The sequence below is a fragment of the Saimiri boliviensis genome, chromosome 1 (assembly GCF_048565385.1).
Source record: "Saimiri boliviensis isolate mSaiBol1 chromosome 1, mSaiBol1.pri, whole genome shotgun sequence".
In the NCBI taxonomy this organism is placed as follows: domain Eukaryota; kingdom Metazoa; phylum Chordata; class Mammalia; order Primates; family Cebidae; genus Saimiri; species Saimiri boliviensis.
The window spans coordinates 25960709-25988451 of NC_133449.1; the positions used below are offsets into that span (position 1 = coordinate 25960709).

The 27743-nt window shown below is 46.4% G+C and overlaps 3 protein-coding genes across 10 annotated transcripts in view; 2 read left to right on the forward strand and 1 right to left on the reverse strand.

Annotated features, from left to right (window-relative positions):
* LOC120368102 (uncharacterized) overlaps positions 1-27739 on the forward strand; it is a 78348-nt gene extending 50609 nt beyond the window's left edge. For 2 of the 8 annotated variants that reach the window (XM_074395130.1, XM_074395135.1), the window contains exon 8: positions 4856-4872. Coding sequence is in view for 5 of the 8 variants with exons in the window: in XM_074395144.1 (XP_074251245.1) it covers positions 5923-5977 (55 nt within the window). In the remaining 3 variants the exon portion in view is untranslated. Of the gene's footprint in view, positions 1-4855; positions 4873-5922; positions 6019-6309; positions 6394-7026; positions 7152-9390; positions 9505-17802; positions 17954-19570; positions 23224-25243 lie in introns of those variants that run through there. The other 6 variants (XM_074395144.1, XM_074395141.1, XM_074395149.1 and 3 more) reach the window with 6 other exon arrangements.
* On the forward strand, positions 13001-14650 carry LOC101048606 (spermatogenesis-associated protein 31H1-like). The gene has a single exon (XM_010352356.3). It carries the CDS (start codon positions 13090-13092, stop codon positions 14536-14538), a length of 1449 nt encoding a protein of 482 aa, XP_010350658.3. The 5' UTR covers positions 13001-13089; the 3' UTR covers positions 14539-14650.
* On the reverse strand, positions 16496-26932 carry LOC104653478 (uncharacterized). Its single transcript, XM_074394379.1, has 9 exons — positions 26910-26932; positions 26683-26784; positions 25440-25563; positions 21357-21500; positions 19623-19705; positions 17942-18035; positions 17732-17796; positions 17019-17128; positions 16496-16902 (listed from the first exon to the last, which is right to left on the reverse strand). The coding sequence occupies exons 1-9, from the start codon at positions 26930-26932 to the stop codon at positions 16793-16795; spliced, it is 855 nt and encodes a 284-aa protein (XP_074250480.1). The 3' UTR covers positions 16496-16792.
* Positions 27740-27743: the final 4 nt, after the last annotated feature.

A 27743-nucleotide genomic window follows, 5' to 3' on the forward strand; every position in this document is an offset into this window, starting at 1 on the left:
AAAGTTACTGTACTGTGTTCTGGCCTTCCTGGTTTCTGTTGAGAAACCCATGGTCATTTAAATTATTTCCTGTAATGTAATATGTCACTTTTCTGAAGCTTTCTAGTTTAAAACAAAATTGTTGGCTTTGAATAGTTTCTTATTTATTAAAAACTTTTTTTGAAACAGGGTCTAACTCTCATTGCCCAGGCTGGAGTGCACTGGCACAACCTCTGCCCACTCGTCCTCCTGGGCTCAGATGATTCCCCCACCTTATCCTTCTGAGTAGCTGGGACTACAGATGCACACCACAATGCCTGGCTAATTTTTTGTATTTTTAATAGGGATAGGGTTTCACTTTGTTTCCCAGGCTGGTCTTGAATTCCTGGAATCAAGGGATCTGCCTGCTTCAGCCTCCTAAAGTGCTGGGGTTGCAGGCTTGAGCCACTGCACCCAGCTTAGTTTATTTTATTTGTTTATTTATTTGAGACAGAGTCTCACTCTGTTGCCCAGGCTGGAGTGTAATGGCATGATCTCAGCTCACTGCAACTTCTGCCTCCCAGGTTCAAGCGATTCTCCTGCCTCAAACTCCTAAGTAGCTGGGATTACAGACACCTGCTACCACACCTGGCTAATTTTTGTATTTTTAGTAGAGATGGGTTTCACCATGTTGGCCAGGCTAGTCTTGGACTCCTGAGCTCAGGTGATCCTCCAAAGTGGATCTTGGCCTCCCAAAGTGCTGGGATTATAGGCATGAGCCACTGCGCCTGCCCCTCTCCCCCACCTTTTTTTTTCTTTAATTAAGAGATGGGGTTTCACTATGTTGTCCAGGCTGATCTTAAACTCCTGGCCTCAAGCAATCCTCCTGCGTCTTCTGAGTAGCTGGGATTATAAGCACGAGCCATCTTTATTATTTTTAAGTGTACAGTTCAGTGGTAATAAATACATTTATATTCTTTTTTCCCCTCTCTTTACCTTCCCCCCATCTCTCCCCTCCCCGTCCTCCCTGAATAATTTCATTAAGATGTGTCTTTGCTGGGCACTGTGGCTCCTTCCTGCAATCCCAGCACTTTGGGAGGCTGAGGTAGGAAGATCGCTTGAGCCTAGGAGTTTGAGGCCAGCCTGGACAACAAAGTGAGACCCCATCTCTACACACCCAAAAAAAGAATGAGCTGGATATAGTGGTGCACACTTGTGGTCTCAACTACTCAGGAAGCTGAGGTGGGAGGATTGTTTAAGCCTGAGAGGTGGAGGCTGTGCTTGAGCCACTATACTCCAGCCTGAGTGGCAGAGTGAGACCCTGTCTCAAGTAATAATAATAATAATAATAATAATAATAATAATAATGAAGTGTTTTGTATCAGTCTGGGCAACATAACAAGACCTCGTCTCTATGAAAAAAACACAAAAATTTAGTGGACCTGATGGTGTGCACCTGTGGTCCCTGCTACTCGGGTATGGTGAGGTGGGAGGATCACTTGAGCCAGAGAGATTCAAGCTGCAGTGAGCCGTGTGCCACTGTACTCTGGCCTGGGCAACAGAACGAGACTTTGTTTCAAAACCGAACAAAAATATGAGTCTTGGTATATTTTTCTTTGAGTTATCCTATTTGGTGTGTGTTGAGCTCCTTAAATCTGTAAATTTATGTCTTTGACCAAGTGTAGAGGATTTTCCACCATTTTTTTTCAAATGTATTTTTCTGCCTTAGTGTCTTTCTCCTCTCCCTCTGGGATTACAACTACACTTAGGTTAGAACTTTTGGTATGGGGGCTCTGTTGACTGTTGTTCAATCTTTTTTCTCTTTATTCTTCAGACTGGGTCATTCTGTTGATCGAGCTTCAAGTTCACAGACTCTTTTATCTGTCCCCTCCATTACTGAACCTATCTGATGAGTTTTTATTTGAACATTGTATTTTTCAGTTCTAAGATTACATTTGGTTCTTTTTTATGGTTTCTCTTTCTGCTGATGATTCCTACCTTTCATTTCTTGTGTGTGTTCTTTTATAAGAAAGAAATTTATAAGGAAATACTTTTTACTGAAAGTATTCGATAGTTCCAACATCTGGATTACCTTAGGGTTGGCATGTTTTGATCATCTCTTCCTTTGAAAATTGCTCACATTGGCCAAGCATCGTGGTTTCTGCCTGTAATCCTAGCACTGTGGAAGGCCAAGGTGGGCGGATCATCTGAGGTTAGGAGTTCGAGACCAGACTGGCCAACGTGGTGAAACCCCATCTCTACTAAAAATACAAAGAAATTAGCCAGGCATGGTGGCTCATGCCTGTAATCTCAGCTACTTGGGAGGCTGAGGCAGGAGAATAGCTTAAACGTGGGAGGTGGAGGTTGCAGTGAGCCAAGGTTGTGCCACTGAACTCTAGCATGGGCAACAGCAAGACTCCATCTCAAAATAAATAAATAAATAAATAAAAGGAACATTGCTTATATTTTCCTGGTTCTTTATGTGTTGCATAAGTTTGGAATTTATCCTCAACATTGTGAATACTTTTTGTATAGATTTTAAGTTCTATTTTAATTCTTCTGGGGAATGTTGCCATTTCTGTTTTAGCAGGCATCCCTGCTTTAGGTTCAGGCAAAAACTTCTGTCTTGCTTTTTGGAGGCATTGGTTAAAATCTCAGTTCTGTTCTTTAGGTCTTTGCTATGATGATTTGGGCTGTCCCATACATGAATAGCCCAGAGGCTGGTCTGAGACTTCTGAAGGTATTTCCAATCTTATTTCAGTTCACCAACCTTTTGCTGCTTTGGGTCACATTAGAGTTAAAATCCCATTTTGGTTTTGAAAGTCTTTATTAGGCTATTATGTATGGGTACATGCCACATATTCATGGCTAAGGTCAACTTGTGACTTGTGTGGATTCATACACTGAATTAAGGGATTCTTGTTTTTTGCCTTTCTCACCAGCTTTCCCCCTCCCCCATCCCCTAACTCTGGTCTACAGGGACGTTTTTCCTGATTTGCTTGGTCAGAAAGAGGGAGTTTCTAGAGTTAAAGGTGCCCATGGTGTTCTGCAAGTGGGGTTCATCCTTGTTGCAGATTCACACATGAGGGAAAAAGACAGAACTGGAAAACTCACCCCTTTTGGGTCACTTCTCCCAGCTTGGACTTCCTGTGTAATTTTCTTGTTTTTGTTTGCTTTACAGAGTCCAATCAGCAGAAGGGGTGGGGCTTAGTGGGGTTAGCTGCCCCACCAGAGCCAGGACTTCTGTGTATTAAATCTGTACTATCGGACTTCATGTGCGGAGAGCCGAAACTCATTCTTCTGTTTGTAGCCTACTGACATAACCAGTCTCTGTTATGTTTACTTATCCCCATTTCCATCCCTTCCCTCCAAGAGGAAACTGTATAAACAAGGGTGATGTTTGCCCTTAAATATTTTGACTCTTTTAAAAATAAGCTGTGTTTATGTGAGGATTTGTTTTTAGCTTGCTGAACTGACATTGTGCTGAAGATGTTGTTTCTTTTTTCATTGAATAGTATACTTTCCAGTTACGTTCATGTCTCTATGTATAGAATTGGTTTATTGCTTTTAATAGCAACATAATATTCCATAGTAGGCATCTATCACATTTTACAAAGGTGGTCACTGTGTTACTTCCAACTCCCTGCTGTCACAGACAAACCTCTCTATGTATAATCCCTTTTTTTTTTTTTTAAATATATATATAGAGTTTCACCCTTGTTTCCCAGGCTGGAGTGCAATGGTGCAATCTCAGCTCACTGCAACCTCTGCCTCCTGGGTTCAAGCAATTCTCCTATCTCCGCCTCCCCAGTAGCCAGAATCATAGGCATGTGCCACCATGCCCAGCTAATTTTTTGTATTTTTAGTAGAGACGGGGTTTCACCATGTTGGCCAGGCTGGTCTCAAACTCCTGACATCAGGTGATCCACCCGCTTCGGCCTCCCAAAGTGATGAGATTACAGGCATGAGCCACTGTGCCTGGCCTCTATGTTTAATTCTTACTAGCTCTACATCTAATGTGTTATCTTGAATCTACCAATTCAAGTTAACTTTTTTTCCTTTTGTTTACTTTCTCCCATGGGCTGTCTCCATACAGCAGCCAGAAGAATCTTTCTGAACCATACATCTAAAGTAGGCCTCACAGGTATTAAGCTGGAAAAGGGAAAGGGAGGTTCTAGGAGTCCCTAGACCTCTCTTGGAGAACTGCTGCTCTACTGCATCTTGAGCCACCTACAAGAATGTCTGCTGCTTTGTAGTTACACAGTCATGTTTGTTAACTGTCATACTGACTGGTCTTAGATTTTGCACTCTGGATTCAGCTGTATACCAGAATTCTCTGGCCAGATGAATTCATACAAGATAGCATCCCTCCTTTAGCTGTGGAAGCTAAGTGTCATGTTGCCTAAATAAGATGGGACATCAGGCTTTAGGGAGAATGCTGAGGGAGAAGGAAGATGGGTCAGATTAGGCCCTACAGACTATTCCTTTCCCTCAGAGATACCCTTGAGTTACCGTGCCTCTGTCAGAGAAATAGAGAGGCTGGGTCATACCAGGTTACAAATCCAGGGAGTCTTCTGAAGGGTCACAGAACGCCCTTATTGCTTTGGCTACTTTCTTTTCTTAGATGAATCTAGGAAGGAATGTCTACTTGGACTGCAAAGTGATCATTTATGCGTACTCCTTACTCTCTGATTACAGTGAAGAATGATAATAATTGCACATGTTGTATTAGATCAAATATTGTTATTGTTAGGTGATTACAACTTACATTCTGTTTTAATAAAAGCAGGCTTCTTAGTTTTCTGCACAGGTAACCAACTTGGTTATAATATAAAAGAATGTATAGAAATTTTGCTACAGACCTTCCTTTGTGGTGTATATTTTTATGTTGTATTAGTAGCAGGACCCAGTGCTTCATAAAGGATAATAGTTTCCAGTACACTATTCCTCATGATGACTTTTTAAGTGGTTCATCATCTGCCTCTTTGTGTGAACCAGTGAGTGAATTTCTAGCATCTTTTCAAAAATCTACCTACTGGATGAAGATGAGAAGGATCAAGCCAGCTGCTGCTTCTCATGTCGAAAGTATCAATATCAGTGTCTTCTTATTCCAAAGACGGAACACTCCCTAAAGTTATAGTTTGAGATTATTGTAAATACCTCTTAAGAATATTAAATGCCAGATATTTGTTTTTCATTAGTGATTTTAAAAAATTTAAGGCGTTAGGCCAGGTGTCCCCAAACTTTTTACACAGGGGGCCAGTTCACTGTTCCTCAGACCGTTGGAGGGCCACCACATACTGTGCTCCTCTCACTGACCACCAATGAAAGAGGTGCCCCTTCCTGAAGTGCGGCGGGGGCCGGATAAATGGCCTCGGGGCCGCATGCGGCCCATGGGCTGTAGTTTGGGAACGCCTGTGTTAGGCTATTGGATCCTGTTGGCTTCATGAACTGTTGACTATCTGATAGAGTGAAGTTCTGCTAATTTCGCTCCTCTGGGTTATAATTAGCATTTGATTTTCCTCTTTGTAGGATCTGAACTTATTTTCCTCTTCTAGTTTTAACTTCTGGTGAGGATTTAGGAGCTGGTGTAAGGGTTATTTAGGGGAGAACATTCTAGGTGGTCACAGTCTCAAGGGTCCTTGGGTGGCTAGCCCTCTGTCTTGAGCAATTCTTGTGTTCCTTTTTAGTCTCAAATCAAGATTAAGGAAAACACATTGCCTGAAGGCCCTTACTCTTTATAAGGAACAACTAGATAACAATATAAAAAGAAAGAGGGAGGTTGAGTCAGTTAATGAGAAGTTATACCAGCTTCCCTAAAAATCTCACAGACATTTCCTGAGGCCTGTGTTCACTGTTGCTTTTTCCCTTTGATGGTCTTGTGAATGATGTTTTGAAGGCAGGCCTAGCTGTTCATTTACAAAGTGTGCTGAGTTTTTGTTTTGTTTTTGTGTGGTACTTCAGGGTCAGGTGGAGTATCAACCAAGGGAAAAAGGAAACCCAGGCAGGAAGAAGATGAAGACTATCGAGAATTTCCTCAGAAGAAGCATAAGCTTTATGGTAAGGCAGTAGCTTTGCTACTTCTTTTTCCTTGGGTGACTGGGCTTTATTCTTTGAGGGTAAAAGGAAAAGAGACCTTAGTTTGAGCCCTTTAGTGACCTCTGAGCCCTTTGAATTGTTTAAGAGGGAATGGTCTCCAGCCTGCCGCCTTATACCCTTTCATTCTGTCATGACTTAGGCAGTCAGTCTGTTGAGGGACTGGAAAATAGGGTGTTGAAGAGAAGGGGAGGGAAGACATTTTGGTATTAGCAAGGGTGACATGTTGGGCTTCAAGTTTCTGTCTTGTGTCAGGGAGGAAGCAACGGCCTAAAACTCAGCCCAATCCCAAATCCCAGGCTCGTCGCATTCGGAAGGAACCACCAGTTTATGCAGCAGGTATGTTTTCTTCTGGAACCATTGTGGGATGTAGTTCTCACACCCTGATTTGTTGTTGGTGTTGTCTGTGAAGGAATGAGGTGCTAAAGCATTTCTTTAAGGAGGCAGTTACTAAGGGCCCGAGTTTGGAGTCAGACAGACCTTTGCTCAAGTTTTGGCTCTTCATTAACTTTCTGACCTGCCTTCATTTATTTGCCTTCCTCTAGCCTCAGTTTCCCTGCCTATGAATGGGGGTGATAAAGGCAGTCAGAATTGTTGTGAAAATTAAATGGCTAAAAACATTTAGCATAGTCTCAGGCACATAGAAACACTCAGCAGATAGGCTGTGACATTTCTCAGTATCCCATTGTTATGTCCTGTCGTCAAAAATGTTGCTGCCTCGTTCTTTAAGCCACTGGGCTTTGGAGTGGTTCTCAGGGAGTTTTTATCATGGCGAAATGAGTACGAGTTTTCAGAAACTACACGATCTAAAAAATACTACTTTTTGAAGTTATACCCAGCAAGAGTCTCTTCATTGCAGTCTACCAGGAAAAGGAAAAACCATTTATGATACTTTACCTAAATTTTGAGTTTATGCTTTTTGTTTGTGGAGAATACTGAGGATTACAAAGTGTTTCTTTCTCTCCTTTGTAGGCAGTTTGGAGGAGCAGTGGTACTTAGAAATCGTTGATAAAGGCAGTGTCTCCTGCCCTACCTGCCAGGCAGTGGGGAGGAAGACCATAGAGGGTTTAAAGAAACACATGGAAAACTGCAAGCCGGTTAGATATTTTGGCATTTCATGACTGTTAAGCGATTTTTAAATCCAAACTTTAGACCTCTTTTGCTGTGTTGGATATGCTGGTTATAATGGATGAAAAGCAGCATTGTGTAATAAAGGAAACATAGGCTTTGGATCTGACAGAGTTAGGTTTGGAGCCTGAAAGTCTGACATCCTGCTTGCCTTGGCTAATGTCTCCCACCCCTTGCCTGCATTCGCCCTTGTCCCTGATTGCCCAGCTCCTGCTTCCCAGACAAGCCCCTCATTCAACCCTGCCATCTTAACTGTTCTTAGGATAATGTAAATACCTCTCACCCATCCTCCCATCTCACCCCTACCCTCCATTGTAACTGACTGCCCCTACCCCCCACCACTGTAACTGAACTTACTCTGCAACACCCCCCATCCCCCAAAAAACTACCCAAACCTATAAAACCAACTCCTCTCCCACTGCCCTTTGCTAATGCCCTTTTGGCCTTAGCCCACCTGCACCCAGGTGAATAAATGGCCATGTTGTTCACACAAAGCCTGTTTGGAAGGTCTCTTCATTCAAAGCACGTGTTTTTCAACATTTGGTGCTGGAAACCTGGGACAGGGGAACTCCTATGGGAGACCAAACCCCGGTCCCTGTTCTCGTGCTCCCTCCGTGAAGAGATCTACCTACTGACCTGGGGTTATCAGACCAGCCCACAGACACACACCACCGGCTATTCTGGTAAGCAGTCTGTCTTTTTTGCTTTCCCATCCTTTTGTCTTTTCCTTTCCACTTCCTCTCCCTTTCAGTTTCATCCTTGTCCTTTTTCCACCGCAAAGACAAGAAAATCGGTAAACCAAGATCTCCCGTGAGGTTCATGAGCGAAACATCCTACACAGGTCACAGATCCAGGGACTCAGTTTCCTCAGGGGTTTGACTATCATGGAGACGTTCACCCTAGTCACTCGCCCACCAGGCTCATGGCTGACATTGGTGGCAGGTCAATGTAGAGGACACTCTCTTTGACCACCCACCTATAACCAGGTTCAACCCAGGCTCAATTAGGGACCCCTGTTGAGCAGCTGGGTTCCATGCTTATTCTCCTTGTCTCTGCTGCCTTTCCAGAACCATGGGCAATCGTCCATCCTCTATCCCTCCCGTCTCTCCTCTGGCCTGGGAAACCTCAAGCTTCTTCAACTGTCTTCTGGCCTAAAACCCAAATGTCTCATCTTTTTCTGTAACACCGCATGCCCACAATACAAGTTAAACAATGGCTCCAATTGGCCAAAAATGGCATTTTCCAACATCTCTGTTTTATAAAAGTTAGATAATTTTTGTTGCAACACGGGCAAATGGTCTGAAATTCCCTACGTCCAGGCATTTTTTTACACATCAATCCCTCCCTAATCTCTACTCCTTCTCTTCCCTTCCATCTGCCCCTGCTTCCTTTGCCGGTAAGCCAGAATCCTTGTCCATCAACCCTTCCAACTGTTCTCCTCCCCACCCGTCTGAACCTGGCCCTAATCCAGAACCTAGCCCACCCTCCAGAGCCTTCCTTCTCTTTCTCTGCCCACAACCCACCTCCTTATGCCCCTCCTGTCACCTTCCCCACCTCATACAAGGCCCAGCTTATAGTTTAGTCCCTCAGCTACCTCCTCTGTCCCTCCCCAACTATTCCCCCTTCCAGAGGTGGCTAAAGGCAAAGGCATAGTTGGGGTGTACATTCCTTTTCCTTTATCCAGTCTTTCCAAATTGGCCACCAGTTAGGCTCCTTTTCATCAAATGCTCCAATACTTAACCCAGTCCTATAATCTCACCTGGAGGAACTTAAATGTCATCCTTACTTCTACTCTTACCCCTAAAAAATGCTTAATATGCATTTTATCACCCAATCAACCCCAACATTACAAAAAGGTACAAAAATTAAAATCTGGCCCTCAAACCCCACCACAGGAATTAAGCAACCTCACCTTCAAGGTGTTCAATAATAGAAAAAAATCTGCCTGGCAGCAGCGCATCTCAGAACTACAAATGCTTGCCTCTTCCGTAAGACAAACCCCAGCCACATCACCAGTTCACAAAGACTTAAAAGCGCCCAGACTGCATCGCATCCAGCCACCCTGCCCAGACCTTGCTTCAAGTGTGGGAATCCTGGCCACTGAACCAAGAAATGCTCAAAACCCGGGATTTCTCCTAAGCCCTGCCCCATCTGTGCAGGGGCCCCCACAGAAAGTCGACTGTCCAACTCACATGGCTGTTCCCGCAGCTCCTGAAGCTCCAATCCTCGGCTTGGTGGCTAAAGACTAACGCAACCCAACCATCTCAGAAGCCCCCTGAACCATCATGGACACTGAACTTCGGGTAACTCTTATGGTGGAGGGTAAGTCCATCCCCTTCTTAATCAACACAGAGGCTACCCACTCCACGCTGCCTTCTTTTCAAGGACCTGTCTCCTTGGTCTCCATAACTGTTATGGGAATTGATGGCACGGCCTCCAGGCCTCTCACATCTCCCCAAGTCTGGTGTCCGGACTGACACCAGTCAGGCCAGCACTCCTTTCCACATTCTTTCCTAATCATCCCCATTTGTCCAGTTCCCCTGTTAGGCCAAGATACCCTAGCAAAATTGTCTGCCTCCTTTACTCCTGGGCTACAGCCACACCTTATTGCTGCCCTCCTCCCCAAACCCGTACCTTCCTCAGTAGCTCCCCTTATGTTCCCCAACCTTACCCTAGGGTGTAAAACACTGTCTTGCCATCTGTTGCTACAAGTCACTCACCCCTCATTATCCCCTTAAAACCTAACCACCCTTACCCTGCCCAGCCCCAGTACCCCATCCCACAACAGGCTTTAAAAGTAAAGCCTGTTCTCACCTGCCTATTACAACATGGCCTTTTAATTCACCCTCCTGCTTCTTCAGCATCTGTCCTCACAGGGGTATCGTGTATCCCCTTCCAAAGCCCAAATTTATTTCTCATCTGTTATAATCTTTCACCAGCATACACATGCTCTCTCTGCCAACTATATCCAGTTACTTTCCCAAACCCCAACCCCATCCACCAAACAACAGCTTCTCTCCTTCCTGGGTGTGGTTGCTACTTTCACCCTCTGGATACCAGGTTTTGCTATTCTAACTAAGCCATTGTATAAACTCACTAAAGAAAACTTATCCAAACCTATTAATCCTAAATCCTTTCTCCTTAAAAAACAGCTCTAAAAACTGCTCCCTTCCTAGCTTTCCCCAAACTGTCTCAATACTTTTTCATTATATACTGCTAAAATTCAGGGCAGTGCGGTTGGGATACTCACATAGGAGCCAGGCCCATGGTCTGTAGCATTTTAATCCAAACAACTTAACCTAACAGTCCTGGGCTGGCTCTCATGACAATGTGCAGCAGCAGCTGCTGCCCTAATAGTCTTAAAATCCCTCAAAATCACAGGCTGTGCCCCATTTATCCTCTAGCTCTCACAACCCCCAGAGTTTTCTCTCTACATCTCACACATTTACTTTCAGCCCCTCACCATCTCCACCTTTATGCAGTGGCCCCTACTACTTAAAACACACCTCAAAAAGTCTGTTTCTATTAGTTTCTGTCTAACTGTCCTCAGATTCACTGTACTCACTTACTTTTACATGTCCTGCTTTGAGTTGACGATTTACACTTTTCCTCCAGGTAATTATAGCTAATATTTCACTCTTAATCTGGCTCCCATTCTCTGTTCAAACCAATCTTGTTAATAAAAGTGGTTGCTTATAGACCACATGCTTCCTCATATACCACAGAAACAAAAGCTCTCCCTCCACACAGTTAACCTCCTCTAATACTGTCTTTCTCCTTCTCTTATTTAAACCCTGTGTTTTTCCAATTAATCTCTCAATTCCTACAAAATTGTATACAAGCGATAACCAATCAGTCAATATATAATAAATGCTCCTTCTAATGTCCCCACAATACTACTCCTTTCCCCAAAATCTCCAGCAGTCTAAATTCTTTCCCATTTTTAGGTTTCCACCCTGCCCCCAATCCCACTGGAAGAAGCCTTGAGAAACTTTGCCCCCACAGACTAAAACCTGTTATTGCCCATTTTTGTCTAATTCTTTCTCTCTATAAGTAAAAAAACAGGTGTGTCAGATCTCCATATGTAAGCCTGGAGCCTGAAAGTCTGAAGTCTTACTTGCCTCGGCTAATGTCTCCTACCCACCCACTGCTTGCATTTGCCATTGTCCCTGATCACTCAGCTCCTGCTTCGTGGACAAGCCCCTCACCCAACCCTGCCATCTTAACTGTTCTTATGATAATGTAAATACCTCTCACCCATCCTGCTATCTCACCCCTACCCTACATTGTAACTGACTGCCCCTACCCCCAACCACTGTAACTGAACTTGTTCTGCAACACTCCTGCCCCCCAAAAAACTACTCAAACCTATGAAACCAACTCCTATCCCACTGCCCTTTGCTAATACCCTTTTTGGTCTTAGCCCACCTGCACCAAGGTGAATAAACAGCCATGTTGCTCACAAAAACCTGTTTGGAAGGTCTCTTCATTCAAAGCATGAGTTTTTCAATAAAGTTAACATCAGAAGAGTTACAAGTGGGGACTGACTTCTCTAGGCTCCACAAAGCTCTTCAACCTCACTTATTAAATTCAAGCTCTGTCAAAACAGCATCTGAATTAGGAGGACTTTGGGATTCTGGGATAAAGAGAGTATCCAGAGCTTGGGAGAGATATTTTGCAGCTTGGAGAGACCTATCTAGACCCTACTATGATGCAATATTTAACTCTTCTCTTGGCCCTTCATAATCAAAGCTCTGATAAGACAGCTAACATTGTGGAAAACTCATGCTCTGAGATTCCAGGAGTGGATGATCTAAAGAGACAACTACAAACGGAGGATCTAGAGAACTCACTTCAGAGACATCTGTCACAAAGCTGGAGATCACTATCTAGGACATTCCGGGCAGAATCAGGGGATCAAAAATCCCTCATCAAGTCTTTCCTGGGCAGACAACACAACATCTAGGAGAGTCATGCCTGGAGGCAGCGACTACCAAGAAAATATCTCTGCAGTATGCTAACGCTGGGGAATGTTTTAGGGACCACTATGGAAAGGAAGCTTTGTTCTCAAACATTTCTAGCAGAAAAAGCCACTGCAGATACCTGTCAATCTATTCAGCATTTATTTGGGATTCCAGCTGAACTGATGAAGGCTTCCTCTGCCAGAGAAGGGTCCAGTTACTATTTCTCAGCCTTCAGTGGTCGAAAACTAACTGAGAGACATACTTCATGTTACATTCATATGAAAATAATGGCCTTAAAAATGTGGACACGCGGCTCCACATCTTCCATAATACAGCAATACTCTGGGATGAGAGTGGGAATAAAGAAAACAAGCTCAAGGTTCAGTGGTATATCCCAAGAAGTCATTCAGCCTATGCCTGTCACATGTGCAGGGGGCCAGCTTCCTGTCCTGGTAAAGTCAGAGTCTTCCATCAGCATATTTTACAACAGAGAAGACCTTGTTCCAGTGGAAGAAAGTGAGAACTCACAGAGTGATTCCCAAACAAGGATTTTTGAGTCCGAACACTCCCTCAAGCCAAATTATCTTCCCCAGAGTGACTTCTCAGAACAGCTCCAGTTGCTACAAGATTTGCAGCTAAAAATAGCAGCAAAACTCTTAAGGAGTCAAATACCCCCCGATGTGCCTCCACCTCTAGCTTCAGGTCTAGTCCTAAAGCACCCATCTGCCTACATTGTGGCCGATGTTCAGGATTTAACTGCCATCATAAATTACAGACCACTTTGGGGCCTTATCTTCTGATCTATCCACAGCTCCACCTTGTAAGCACTCCTGAAGGCCATGGTGAGATTCGGTTGCACCTTGGCTTTAGGCTGCGAACCAGGAAAAGACCCCAAGTCTCAAAGTATCATGAAAGAGATAGACCCGTCATACGGAGAAGAACTATGTCACCATCACAAAGGAAAGCTAAAATCCATACTCAAGCTTCCAAGAGTCCTGCTTCCACAATAGATTTGCAATCTGGGTCCTCCCGGTCCCCTGCTCCTGTACAAGTCTACCTCAGAAGACAACGCAGCAGCCCTGACCTGGAAGAAAAGACAATAATTAGAGCACCTAGACACTATGAATCCACTCAGGTTCACACCCTATCAGAGAGCGACTCTGAAAGCACTCAGAATGAGGAACGGGCTAAAGTGAGAACCAAAAAGGCCTCTGGTTCAAAATATCCAATGAAGAGAATGACCAAGGGACTTAGAAAACACAGAAAGTTCTACACAAACAGTAGAACCACAATAGAGAGCCCCTCTAGGGAATCACCAGCCCATTTAAGAAGGAAGACGATTGGAGCAGCTCAGACAAGTACTGCCTCCTTAAAAAGACAACCTAAGAAACCTTCCCAACCCAAGTTCATGCAACTGCTTTTTCAGGGCATAAAGCAGGCATTCCAAACAGCATACAGAGTTTTAGCTTTTGCTGGGCAGAAGCCTGGGGACAGGACAATCCCAGACAATTTGTGGGCAAGCAAAAACTATTATCCAAAGCGAAATGCCAGGGATTACTGCTTACCCAGCAATATCAAAAGAGAGAGGAGGTCAGCTGACAAGCTAAGGTCAGCAGGCTCAACCGTGAAGCAGGACGACATATTGTGGGAAGGGACAGACCAGTGCAGTTCAGCTCAACCGCCAAGAAGACCTCACTCTTTCCAACCCAGACCTCTTCGACTGCCCAAGCCCACAGGTTCCCAAAGTGATATCACTTTCCAAGCTGCCTCAGTGGAGCAGCCTCTGGGAACTGTCCAAAAGGACAGTAGAAGCAGATCAAAGAAAAATGAAATCTCCAGCCAGGAGTCTAAGAGCTTGCCCACACCAGGAACCAGAGTTCAGGCCCAAGGAAGAAATCTACCTGGCTCCCCTGTGAAGAGAACCTGGCACCGACACCTTAAAAAGAAACTCACACACGAGGAGCAAAACCACCCCAGCTTCTATAGGGAGAGAACCCCACCCAGTCCTTCTGAGAGAACCGGTCATAACCGCTGTTGGAGAAACCATCACAGTCCCTCTGACAGATGCCATTTCAGCTTCTTTCGGAGAAAACATCGCAGTCCCCTGGAAAGGAGCCATCACAGTCTCTCTGAAAGGGGCCTTCACAGTCCCTCTCAGATAAATCATTGCAGTTCCTCTCAGAGGAGCCACCACAGTCCCTCAGAGAGGAGCCGTCACAGTCCCTCGGATAGATGTCCCACTCCCTCTTGGAGAAATCATCGCAGTCCCCTTGAGAGGAGTTGTCACAGTCTCTCTGAAAGGGGCCATCACAGTCCCTCTGAGAGAAGCCATTGCAGTCCATCTCAGAGGAGCCAACATAGTCCCTCTGAGAGAACCCATCAGTCTCTCTGAGAGGAGCCAACGCAGTCCCTTTGAGGGGAGATGTCACAGGTCCTCTGAGAGGAGCCACTGCAGTTCCTGTTGAGAGAGCCCATCACCGTCCCTCTGAGGTGCAGCCAGGGAGGCCCTCTGGGAGGAGCCATCACAGTACCCTTAAGGAGGGACTCAAGCACAGTTCCCCTGGGGAGAACATACAGCCCTATATGTATGGAGATTTGAAGAATGGAACAAGTCTCCTCGGGACCACACACAAAAATCCCCAAGCAGGGCAAGTGTGGAGGCCCGAAGCTACTCACAGAGGCGAGATCCACCCCTGTTATTCGTTGTCTCCCTCAAGTCTTCACCGTGCTGCCCTTTCCAGGCTTCTTTCCTGCTCAGCCATTGCCTCCAGTTCCTGCGCCCCCAGCGTGGAAAGGCTTCCGTCTCTCTACGGGGGGAGGCATGCGAGAATGGGTCTGTAATTTCTCTAAGATCAATAAGGCGGCAGTAACTGATCTCCCTGTGCATCTAGACCAGGCGTCCCCAAACTACGGCCCGCGGACCACATGCGGCCCCCTGAGGCCATTTATCCGGCCCCCCGCCGCACTTCAGGAAGGGGCACCTCTTTCACTGGTGGTCAGTGAGAGGAGCACAGTATGTGGCGGCCCTCCAACGGTCTGAGGGACAGTGAACTGGCCCCCTGTGTAAAAAGTTTGAGGACGCCTGATCTAGACCGAGACCACTGGGCAGGTGCGTGGCGAAGGCAGGGTGGTGGGACATGAGGAATTGTACAAAGGTCCGGAATGAAAGCAGGGGTTTTAAGGCTGGGCAGAGGCTCCAAGCTCCGCCCCTTCATTCCAGACCCCATCCACAGGTTCCCAGGTCCCAGGTTGTGATCCCAGTGGGGCAGGATCTCAAAGGAATTGCAGGGTGGCTCCTCATGTGACTAGCTCCGGCGGCAGCCCCCTCGGAAGCTGCTAGGCGGAAGTAGACGTTCAGAAGAGGGCTAGGTGGGGCCGAGCCCACATCCGGGAGAGGCGAGGAGAGCCGAAGTGGCCTTGGTCTGGCCGGAGCCCTTGGGTGAAACTGTTAGGCTTGGGGAGGAAGTGATGTCTTCCAGACTCTGTGCTGTACCTGCTGTTCGTTTCTTGGTTTGACCGTCATGCTTTAGTGGTAGCGCTGTCGAGCCCAGAGCATGCGGTCCCTTGCTTTTGTCCCATGCTCAGAGTTGGTTTTATCAGAGGCCACCGTAGGCCCCACCCTTCTAGATCAGATCACCTGTCCCCCTTTTTTTTACACGTTCTGCTGCCTGTTCCCCACCTCCTTGGATTTAATTCCTCGCCACATTGCCATTAGTTTCTATTCCTTTACATCCCCAGTGTCTCTCATATCCGTTGTCTTTTCTTTTGGCCTCCCTTTTAGAGCCTGGGACAGGGCTTTGAGAATGGGGAGGATGAAGGCTCTGGTATTGTTACCCGCCTTTGCACTGCTGGAAGATAGGACAGCACATTTTTCCTAAAAAGTGTTTCCTTCTTCTGTTTGAGGTGATTGCCCCAGGAGAACTTCATTTCTTCTGGGTATTTTTAGTAGAGACAGGGTTTTACCATGTAGGTAAGGCTGGTCTTGAACTCCTGACCTCAAGTGATCCACTTGCCTCGGCCTCCCAAAGTGCTGGGATTTCAGATGTGAGCCACCATGCTCAGCCATGTGGTCTACTGTTGACCAAAATGTTGTTATGCAGTGTACGACTGTATATATCCTGTTGGTTTCTCTAATACAGTATGTCTTATTATTTGTGACACATACCGGCCTGGCTTCATTTGCTGGAGGCTTCTTTTCAGGAATTAGTGAGGGGGAGGCGGAGCCCAGCCTTTGTCATGGTCCCTGTCAGGCCAGTTCCTGTGCCTGGAGCTCCTGTCCAAGTCCTCCCTCCTTCTTCACAGAGCCTTCCTGACTCTTCTAGTCCACACAGATCTCACTGTTCTCTGAATTCTAAGTCAAGCAATTTAGTCTTTACTCTGATACGATATTAACTGAGCCATGTTAGTCCAGCTCCCCTAACTTTGAGCTGTCAGGGCTCTGTCTTATGTCTGCCTAACAGCCTTCAGAGGTTCTGGCTCTGCCATCCAGCAGGAGCTCTACAGATTCCTGCTACCTGACTGAAAAGGAAAAGACACAGAGGAGACAGCTGCAGATGTGAGAAGGGAAGCTGAGTGTGAATGGAGGCCTAGGAAGGAGGAGGGCCAGAAAGAGCCTGCTGCCCTCACCTTCATCCAGCACTTCTCCATCAGGCCGCTGTTTCCAGAGTCTCGCACTCGGAGGTAGCAGTCCACGGCGCGACTGTACTCTCCAGCCTGCTCCCAGTGTCGAGCTTGTTCCACGAGTCCCTCCACACCCCTGTGGAGATTAGAGCACTGGGACTAGGCACGGGGTGGGGGGCAGTGTGCTCTACCCTGTGCACGCCTCATGACCCTCCCAGCCCTCCCACTGCTGCTGGACCTCTGGCCTCATACCTGGCCCCCTTCTTAGTAGCTTCCCGCTCATACTCCTCCTGCAGAGCCTCCAGCTGGCCGGGCACATAGTCCTTGCAGATCCGCAATGCGTCACTCCATAATCCAGCCTCCTGCTCAGATTTCCAGGTATCAAGATGGCAGAGGCAGGCAGGACAGCTTCCCACTGCCACACAGGTGCCCTGGCCCACGGTCCTTCGACCTCTCTTCTCCTTCCTCTTTCCTGTCTTTCCCACTCCCCAGTACTAACATCCCTGATCTTTCTTCATACCAGGGGTCAGTGTGGCTCTCTGTGGGCTCTCAGACTCTCCCCATCCCCTCATGGCCCTGAATCCAGTGCCCCACCTTATAATAATTGAGAGTCAGGCCTGGTCTCTGGGCCCGGAGCAGCAGCCCTTCTGCTTTCTGAAAGTCCTTCTCCTCCAAGGCCCTCCGGGCTTGTCCCACAAGCACCTCTGCGACACTGTCAGGGTCATGGGCCTCGGCCACACACTGAGCTGCCTCTCAGTCCTGGTTATGGACAAACTCGCCCCCAGATGGGGACAGAGGAGAGACTGAGTATAGGACTGAGGCCCCAATTCTGGGAGACAAACAGCCATGTCTCTGAAGGGTGTAACACTGATTTGTTCTAGGTTTGAATGAAGTCAAGATAGTCATGAAAGATCCTGGGACTGTGACTGGGGAAACAGGATTAAGGAATGTATGGGGTAACTCACATGAGGACTGCTTCCTTGGGTTTACCAGCTCTGATGAATTCAGCTTCAGCCTCTTCCAATTTACCCTACAGGGAGAAAGGCAGCCGTGTGTGATGGGAAGGAGACTGGCATCACAGGCAGCCAGGAGACCGGGGTCTGCACACCAGGCAGCAGTGCACTAAGGGATGGAACAAGAGGGCTCTGCGGTCAGGGTCCACATCACACCCATACCTCATCCTCCAGGTACATGGCGTATTTGAGATGGATCTCGGGGGTTTTGTGCTTGAGGGCCAGCCGAGAGAGTTCAAAAGCAAATTCAAAGGAGCTGAAACAGAAGGTGCAGATAAAGTTTTCTTACTTCACACCTCCCTTCATAAAAGGAACAAGACAAGACAAAACAGAGAAAGGACAGGGTTGAGGGGAGAAAAAGTGACTGATTTAAGGATAACAGACATGAAGTGACAGAAAAGCATAGAGACAAAAAGGAAGACAGGCAGGCAGCCCTGTAAAGACGACGTCACTGTCGGTGTGGATCAAGAGACGTCTGGAAAAACCTACGCCTTCCCCGAGGCCAGCTGCTCCTGAGGAAGGAGAACGCGCCTGCGAAGGGGAAGGGAGGAGTGAGCCTCTAAGTCCTCTGCCGACAGGGCCAGGAGGGCTCCTGGTGCTCACCACCTCCTCCTGAGCCCCAGCTACATTATCGGAAACACAGTCTCTCCAAAAAATGAGCAAGATCACCCTCAGCATCGGACTCCATGATTGGCATTTATAACAGTTGCTTAAGAAAAGTTCACTTTGCTCTTTCCGCCATCTTTCTGCGCCACCACAATGGTGTGCACGAATGTCCTGGTTGATGCTCTCAAGAGCATCAGCAATGCCAGAAAGAGGCGAACACCAGGCTCTTATCAGGCTGTGCTCCAAAGTCATCGTCCGGTTTCTAAGTGTGATGATGAAATATGGTTAAATTGGGTGGATTTGAAATCACTGATGATCACAGAGCCAGGAAAATGTTGTGAACCTCACAGGCAGGCTGAACAGGTGTGGAGTGATTAGCCCCAGATTCGACATGCAACTCAGAGCTCTAGAAAAATGGCAGAATAATCTGCTCCCATCCTGCCAATTTGGTTTTTTGTTGTTGTTGAGATGGAGTCTCGCTCAGTTGCCCAGGCTGGAGTGCAATGGCAGGATCTTCGCCTGCTGCAACCTCCATCTCCCAGGTTCAAGCAATTCTCATGCCTCAGCCTCCTATGTAGCTGGGACTACAGGTGCCCACCACCATGCCCAGCTAATTTTTGTGTTTTTAGTAGAGATGGGGTGTCACCTTACTGGCCAGGGTGGTCTCGAACCCTGGACCTTTTGATCCACTCGCCTCGGCCTCCTAAAGTGCTGGGATTACAGGTGTGAGCCACCCCACCAGGCCACCAGTTTGGTTTTATTGTACTGACAACCTCAGCTGGCATCATGGACCATGAAGAAGCAAGACAACACATCGGAGGGAACATCCTGGGATTCTTTCTCTAGAGATGTAATACGTATTTACAAATAAAATACCTCATGAGCTCTGGTGCTTCCAAAATAAAGAAAAGTTCGCTTTGCATTTGAAGAATAACATTTCCACTACCCAGAAGCAAGTAACTGGCTTAGTGCAGTCTGCAGTGCTAGCTTTACAATCTGGTCCCTCTCCACCCTTAGACCGGCCACAAATTAAACACTGTTCTGAGCCCCTAGGGCATAGGAGCAGTTAATTTATTCTTGCCACTCTATCATGTCCTACCAAGGATCTTCCTTTACCACATTTCTTCATTCTTGCCTCCACTTCTGGAAATATTTTTCAGTTATACATCAATTTTCTTTATCTAGAGAGGGCCTCTGGCTGGGATGGGACTCATGGAGAGAACGTTTGGGGTCTCACCAATTGTCTGCAGCATGGTCAACGGAAGCTTCCAGGAGTCCCAGCTTGGTAAGCAGTCCAACTGCAGCTTCTCCTCCCAGGCTCTTTGCCCACAGATAGGCCACGTGTTTGTGGGCATTAGCCCCTCCTTGAGTCCTGGCCACCTGTACAGCAAACTCACTCAATAATCCTCCAATACAGAGTTGCTCTCTTCTCATCTCTGACCTTGGCTTTGACAAGGATCCAGTATCTGTTCTAAATTAACAGGGAGAGGTTGGGTGCAGTGGCTTATGACTGTAATCCCAGCATTTTGGGAGGCAGAGGCAGGCTGATCACTTGAGGCCAGGAGTTCGAGACCAGCCTGGCCAACATAGTGAAAGTCCATCTCTACTAAAAATACAAAAATTAGCTGGGCATGGTGGGGAGTGCCTGTAGTTCCAGCTACTCAGGAGGCTGAGGCAGGAGAACTGCTTGAACCTGGGAGATAGAGGCTGTGGTGAGCCAAGATTGTGCCACTGCACTTCAGCCTGGGAGACAGAGTGAGACTTTGTCTCATAAAATAAAAAGTTAACAGGAAGAGGGCTACATCTCAGGGTTTCTTAACTTAGGTTGAAGTACTTAGGGTCCAAGGATAGGCTTCACCTGCCACAGACCCTTAAAATTATAAGTGACATTTTCTGTATATAGATGTGAACGTGGTTCTGGCAAGAGAGACTCTGATCTTCAAACAAAAGCAGGGGAGCATATTTAAAACCACTTCTATAAACAAATGGCCAAACATGATGCTGAGGGAAGAGAAGAAAGAGCAGATTTCTTCCTGGCCCACTAGTGTTTCTGACTACTCTGTAGGAGCCCTGAAAGGAGGCATATGAGGGAGCCTAAGGAGTTTCAGAACAGTAACAAAGATGCAACATCCCTCTGGGCTTCCAGGATCTCACAGGGCCTCCTGTTGACCTCAGACTGATTCCTCCAGGGATGGGATTGCAGAACATGTGGGACAGGCGAAGGCAGAAAAGCAGCAATAGACTCCAGAGAGTGCCTTCAGTACCCAAGCTTGGCTTCTCATCCTCTCCATCTCCCCTCCCCAGAGAGGCACTTCTCTTGCCTTTCCCGTCTTTCCTGGGCCATCCCATCTCCCAGTCTCTGTCCTCACCAATCTTCTCCAATCTTGTAGACACAGATGATGTTGTCAGTCTGTCCTATGGCAATTTTAGTGGAATCAGGAGAAAAAGCCATGCCCTTCACCACATAGCTAAAAGTTTAAAAAAAAAAAGATAGGGCCGGGCACGGTGGCTCAAGCCTGTAATCCCAGCACTTTGGGAGGCCGAGGCGGGTGGATCACGAGGTCGAGAGATCGAGACCATCCTGGTCATCATGGTGAAACCCCGTCTCTACTAAAAATACAAAAGCTGAGGCAGGAGAATTGCTTGAACCCAGGAGGCGGAGGTTGCGGTGAGCCGAGATCGCGCCATTGCACTCCAGCCTGGGTAACGAGCGAAACTCCGTCTCAAAAAAAAAAAAAAAAAAAAAAAAAGAAAGAAAGAAGAAAGAAAAATCAGTAATGAGTATGCATTAAAGAGAAAAGAGAAAAAAGAAAAAAAGGTACATGTGTACTCCTAAAGGAGCTTGAGGATTTATACTGAGAAAAAGGTGGGCTACACCATTTCCTATGCCTATGACTAGGAGGCAGACTAGGTCTTCCAGGTTTGTATGACCCTATCAGTAGGTTAAGGTACACGTGAATACACTCTTTACCTTCATGTCAGCTGGTTCGGTGGAGAATTTATCTCTCCGTTCTCCATGTTCATCATACAGCAATACCACTCGGTCCACTGTGCAGACAGCAAATTTGGCATTGTTCTGGGACCATGCCATGCAAGTCACCTTTGCAGCTCCATCCTGCAGAGGCAAAGGGGTAAAAGCAAACCCATGTGCTAGTCTGGAATGCCAAAAGCATTTCGAGCTCCATTAATTCTAGTGTAATTCTGGTCCATTTTCTTCCTGTCATGGTCCTATTCTCAAAATAAAGAGGTGCCTGTGGCCCATCCTGGTCTCCAAGACCTTCAGATCCTAGAGTGTGAGAACCGTGTGCTTCTAGAGACTCATATGCAAATGTACTAAGACGCAGTGTGCCAAGTCAACTGTGTCAATGAATCGCTGCAATGCCTCCTCATTCCCTTAGATGCCAGGTCTGCTACTGAAATAAATTCAATTAGTCTGATAAGTTTTGATCTGTAGCCATTCATTCAATTAATATTTTTTGAGCACCTTACTGATCAAGGTACTTGGCCAGGGGCTGAGAGAGAGACAAAAGCCAAACAAAGATCCTGCCTCCAGGTCTAGTAAGATGGTGCAAAATAGGAAAAGTCCCATTAAAGTACGTATAAAGTGCTGTAATAGTGTGAAGAAGCCTGAGAGAATTTTATGCTTAAATTACCAAAATTAAGCTTTGAAGAATGAATGCAGTTGAGAGGAAATTACCTGAGATGGGAGGAATGGCAATGAGCAAAGGCAAGTTCTGGACAAGAAACACGAATTTAGTTTATTTAAAACTATTATACCTTATAAATAATAGAACAGAACGGGTAAGGCAGGAAAAACAGGCCAGCTCAGGAAGAGTCTTTGAAGGAGTTTGGGCTTATTTGGCAGGAAAGGGAGAGACAGTGAGAGCTCAGGATAGGGGGAGTAAAATAATTAGAGCTGAGACTCAGGATAAACAATGCCACTTATTTTTCCTCTTACCTACCCACTTCACAGAAACCCAAGTTAGAAGTTATCTCCAGGTCAATTATTCTGACCAGACCTGACCCTTCCAACACTAGCTCTGCTTCTGTATGGTTCTGCTACAAAGGGTTTCCTTCCTTGAAATCAAAACATTTATTGTGCTTTTCTTTTGCTCCAATTGTTTTTTTAAATTACTTGGACACTGGAGTTCTTGCTTAAAACATTGACACTTTTCACTCCAAACTCACCTATCTCCAAAGTCAGAAGTAAAAAGCCTCTTTTCCCCCAAATTCTCAAACCAGAAAATAGCCACACCACCATCACTATCACCCTCTAACTTCATTACATTAGGTTAGAAGGGCTAAGCGCTCCTCATCAACTTCTGCTGATCCTCCTGCTTCATCGCTTTGCCCAATCCTGGACATTCAGCCCTACTTGCATCATGACATCATCTTATTTTGAGAGACTGAAGGAGGATTTCATTTCCAGGTTTTCCATTCGGGCAAAGAAATTTTTAAATTACAGATTCAAGGGACGACTTGCTGAGCAATAAGCACAAATCTTTTTTTTTTTTTTGCCTTCTTCAACTGAGGAGAGAGCACAACTCTCTTTTGTTCTAATTTCCTTCTTTTCTTTCTTTCTTTCTTTTTTTTTTTTTTTGAGACGGAGTTTCGCTCTTGTTACCCAGGCTGGAGTGCAATGGCGCGATCTCGGCTCACTGCAACCTCCGCCTCCTGGGTTCAGGCAATTCTCCTGCCTCAGCCTCCTGAGTAGCTGGAATTACAGGCACGCGCCACCATGCCCAGCTAATTTTTTTTGTATTTTTAGTAGAGGCGGGGTTTCACCATGTTGACCAGGATGGTCTCGATCTCTTGACCTCGTGATCCACCCGCCTCAGCCTCCCAAAGTGCTGGGATTACAGGCGTGAGCCACTGCGCCCGGCTCTTTCTTTTTTTTCTATTTCTTTTCTGGAGAGGGAGTTTTGCTCTGTCCCCCCAGGCTGGAGTGCAGTGTTACAATCTCAGTTCACTGCAACCTCTGTTTCCTGAGCTGAAGTCATCCCCCTGCCTCAGCTTCCCAAGTAGCTGGGACTATAGGCATGTGCCACGACGCCCGGCTAATTTTTTTTTGTATTTTTGGTAGAGATGGGGTTTCACCATACTGCCCGGGCTGTTCTTGAACTCCTGACCTCAAGTGATCCACTCGCCTTGGCCTCCCAAAGTGCTGGGATTACAGGCATGAGCCACCATGCCCTGCCTGTGTTCTAATTTCCTTCTATTGTCCAGATGCCACAGTATGTATGAAGTGAAGCCTTCCTTATTCCCATAATCAGTTAATTCTCCTTTCTTGTATACAATATGTACCTGACTAAATTGTTTTATTGAGTGAGGTAGGGAATAAAATAATAAGAGCTTGCCTTTGACAAGTACCTACCATAGAACAGGCATTTTGATAAGTGGCTGACAAGCATAATCTCATTTTACCCCATAACACTGAGGTAGATGCTATTATTATCCCTGTTTTGCAGATGGAGGAATGAAAGCCCAAGAAGATTAAGTAATTTGCCCAAGTTCCCATACACAGTTTGTAAGTGGTAGAACCACGATTTAATTAATTAGTTAATTTTTGAGACACAGTCTCACTCTGTCACCCAGGCTGGAGTGCGATCATGTCTCACTGCAGCCTCGACCTCCTGGGTTCAGGAGATCCTCCTACTTCAGTGACCCTACTAGTTGGGCCTATAGGTGCTCACCGCCACATGTGGCTAATTTAAAAATGTTTTGTAAAGGTCTTGGACTCCTGGGCTCAAGTGATCCTCCCACCTTGGCCTCCCAAATTGCTCGGATTACAGGTGTGAGCCACTGTGTCTGACCAGACATCTTATTCTTACTAGCTTTGTATTATTCCATCCTTTGACTTTTGAATGCCCTTTCCTGTTGTCTATGAGTTTTTCACACTGCTTTTCAGTTTACAGTGCTCTTTTGTGTATATTACTCGAACTCTTACCCAAGTCCCCTAAAATTGCTATTAGTACTCATGTTTTCCAAATGAAGAAGCTGGTGAGTGCTCAGAGACACTGTATGATGAAGGCTAAAGTTAGAGATATCGGGTCGTTTGCTTAAAGATGTGGTGGCCAGGCTGGGCAACATGGGAAACCCCATCTCTACAGAAATAAATAAATAAATAAATAAATAAATAAATAAAAATTTAAAAATAAAATTACCCGGGCGTGCTATCACATGTCTGTAATCCCAGCTACTCAGGAGGCTGAGGCAGGAGAATCGCTTGAATCCAGGAGGCAGAGGTTGTGAAATCGTGCCACTGCACTGCAGCCTGGGCGACAGGGCAAGACTGTCTCAAATAAATTGTTAAATAAATAAAGTAGTGGTGGATCTGAAATAAGGGCAAGGTAAGAAATTTTAAAAAGAAAATAAGGACGTAGTGGTGGAGCCAGGACTTAAATTCTGGTGTGCTAACTCCAAAGCTCACCCTTTCTTCACCCTGTTCCAGGGCTCCTCCCCTAGGGCCCTGCCTCTCCTCAGTGGAGGAGATTAGATCTCTACCATCAGTATACACCGCTCGGTCTTTGCACTCGCCCTTCACGGCTTGCACCTAAGGCGCTTATTTAATTATGGGTGGATGTATACTCGCTGCTTACACGTGCACCTCTCCCTGTAATACGAGCCTCCTGAAGGCAGGGGCAATAAGTCGGGTGGTTTGGAAGTCCTTCGAGCGCCAGCACGGGGCCGGGGCCTGTACACAACTGATGTGAATGAAATATAAGGAAAGTTTAGCGCTGCATTTCACCTCCTGAACTGTATCGACAGGACAGGGTCTGGATCATCGATACATCCTTTACAGCCTTCTGCACACAGTAGGAGCTCAACATCATTAAACTTCTGTTTCTTGGCACCCAGGTACTAAGACAAAAACGAAAAATGAAAACGAAACAAAACGAAACGTCAGTTTCCCCACTTTTCTCAGAACGTAAAGCGAAAGGGACGGGCACGCAACTCCTCACCTGAGAGCTCAGCAGGGTCCTCAGGTGCTTCAACTGCCTGACGCGCAACTATTGTTCAGATGCTGCCAGACAGCGACAACTCCCGTGGTTACCTGGACAACCCGCCACGCAGCCGCAGAGACAGCCACTGACAGCTTACGCGACGGCAACACGAGTCTCAAGGTCACCCGTCGCTTTGCGGCGAAGCAAACAGAACGTGCGCAAGCGCGGTGAGATCTGGGGTGGGCCATTGAGAGGACTTGATGAATGTTCTTCTTCTTCTTCTTCTTTTTTTTTTTTTTATAATTAAGACGGGGTTTCACCATGTTGGTCAGGCTGGTCTTGAACTCCCGACCTCAGGTGATCCGCCCGCCTTGGCCTCCAAAGTGCTTGGATTACAGGCCTGAGCCACCACTCCCGGCTGAATGCTCTTCTTAACCAATCCTGTCGTCGCAGGCAAACCCAAGATCAAGCCCCGCCCACAAGCCTCCAGCAGGCCCTGGGTCCTACATCATCGTGGTCTTGCTCCTTGTCATACCTGGCTGTTGCCGAGTGCAGTCTTTTAATCCTCACAACCCTGGAGGAAAGCAGAGCGGTTGCTATGATAGGCCTTTTGCAGTTGACGGAATTGTGCCCAAATAGGTTAGTTTACATGACTTGCTCGGGATCGAAAGGCTAATAACTATAGCTAACGATTAACGCTCAGAATGTGTCTGCCAGGTACTGTGCAAAGTGTTATACATGTATTTATGTCATTTAATCCTAAAACCACCTTTTGAAGGGGATAGCGTTATTATTAGTCTCATTTTACATAACAGGAGACTCAGGGCACTGGCTCAAACTAACACAGTCAGCAAAGGACTTGGAACTGGGATTCAACCCAGAGTTGGTAGCTTTAAACACCTTTTATGTTCCTTCTTGGCTCCTAGCTCGCTCTCTCCATGCCATGATACTTTACCCTGTGACACTCCCATCCCAATAAATGACGATATTTATTCTCAGAATCTGAGAGATGAATGTTTTCGAACCAGCTGCCAGAGAAATGTAAGGTACCCTACTTCCAAATTGGGTAATGGTGGGTTAAAGACTGCTGTTTACACTGGGATGCTTTTATGGTTCAGTTTTGAGGGCAGGCCAGACTTGGCTCACCTGATAGTTGTCTTGTGATACCTGGGGTTGGAGGTTGGTTAAGTAGAAAAGATACTGACTTGTTGATCTTTGTTTGGATTGGAGTTCCTTTCCGAATTTTTGGCCTATATTCTAACATACCAGAGATATTGAAACGCAGAAAAGGAGTTACTCAGAAGCCTGCTCTGAAATGATCCAAAGCTGAAAATATCCCAAGCTACGTGTGACCTTGCAAAGCGTGTTGCGGTCACGTAAGCGTCAGTGGCTGTCTCTGCGGCTGCGTGGCGGGTTGTCCAGGTAACCACGGGAGTTGTCGCTGTCTGGCAGCATCTGAACAATAGTTGCGCGTCAGGCAGTTGAAGCACCTGAGGACCCTGCTGAGCTCTCAGGTGAGGAGTTTCGTGCCGGTCCCTCCCCCTTTCGCTTTACGTTCTGAGAAAAGTGGGGAAACTGACGTTTCCTTTTGTTTCGTTTTCATTTTTCGTTTTTGTCTTAGTACCTGGGTGCCAAGAAACAGAAGTTTAACGGGAAGATCTGTGCCTCTCCAGAAAGTGTAGCATATGCTCTCTAGAGAGACTGTGGGTCCAGAAGCCTTCGCCGACAGTGGTTGCAAATGTCAACAGGTGTTTGTCTCATGGCCACCAACCACCCCTTAAAAAACAGGAAAGAGTAGAGGACAGCCCCTATTTTCACAGGAAACAAGTAGGCCTCAGAGCTCAAATGATAATTCTTTTGACAGGGGAGTCCAAACCCCTCAGTTTTATTTTCAGAATCCTTCTCTGGATATGGTGGCAGAGCATGAAAATAAACTCATTTATGATTTACAGTTATTACTGACTTTGACTAAACAGAGACAGAGCAGAAAGGGAACGCAAAGGAGGGAGGAACAGCCACAGGAACACATAGGATAGGAGCATGTGGCACCAGGAATCCATGAGTGTAGCTGTCCGTTCATTAGTCCCCAAGACACTGCTTGGGCCTTTTCTGACCGTTAACCCCGGGTTGATGGAGGGGTCAGAAGAATAAGTGGTGAGGAGCTGTGCTGTTGATGTAAGAAGTGAAGATAAAGCTACTGCCCTCTCATATGACATGCCTTAGTCTCCAGTGGTGCTGGAACTTAATCTTTCTCTTGTCTTTTTCTCCTTCTCACCCAACAAAGCAACAGAATCTGGGGTTCTAGTTTTCTACACCTCTTCTTCCTGGTCCCTATCCCAGGGTGGAGTATGACTACACCTTGCAATGAGAATCCGCTCCTGTCAAGTAGGTGGTGGTGTGAGGGGCCCTTGGAG

What these genes read in the sequence shown, in the direction of transcription:
- LOC101048606 (XM_010352356.3), top strand. Translation starts at nt 13,090, where the DNA reads ATGTCACCATCACAAAGGAAAGCTAAAATCCATACTCAAGCTTCCAAG.
- LOC104653478 (XM_074394379.1), bottom strand. Translation starts at nt 26,932, where the DNA reads ATGAAAACGAAACAAAAGGAAAC. An exon ending in AAAACGAAACAAAAGGAAAC is followed by an intron (nt 26,785 to 26,909) that starts GTCAGTTTCCCC and finishes ACTATTGTTCAG; the next exon opens with ATGCTGCCAGACAGCGACAA. An exon ending in CTGCGTGGCGGGTTGTCCAG is followed by an intron (nt 21,501 to 25,439) that starts GTAACCACGGGA and finishes TTGCCTCTGCAG; the next exon opens with GATGGAGCTGCAAAGGTGAC.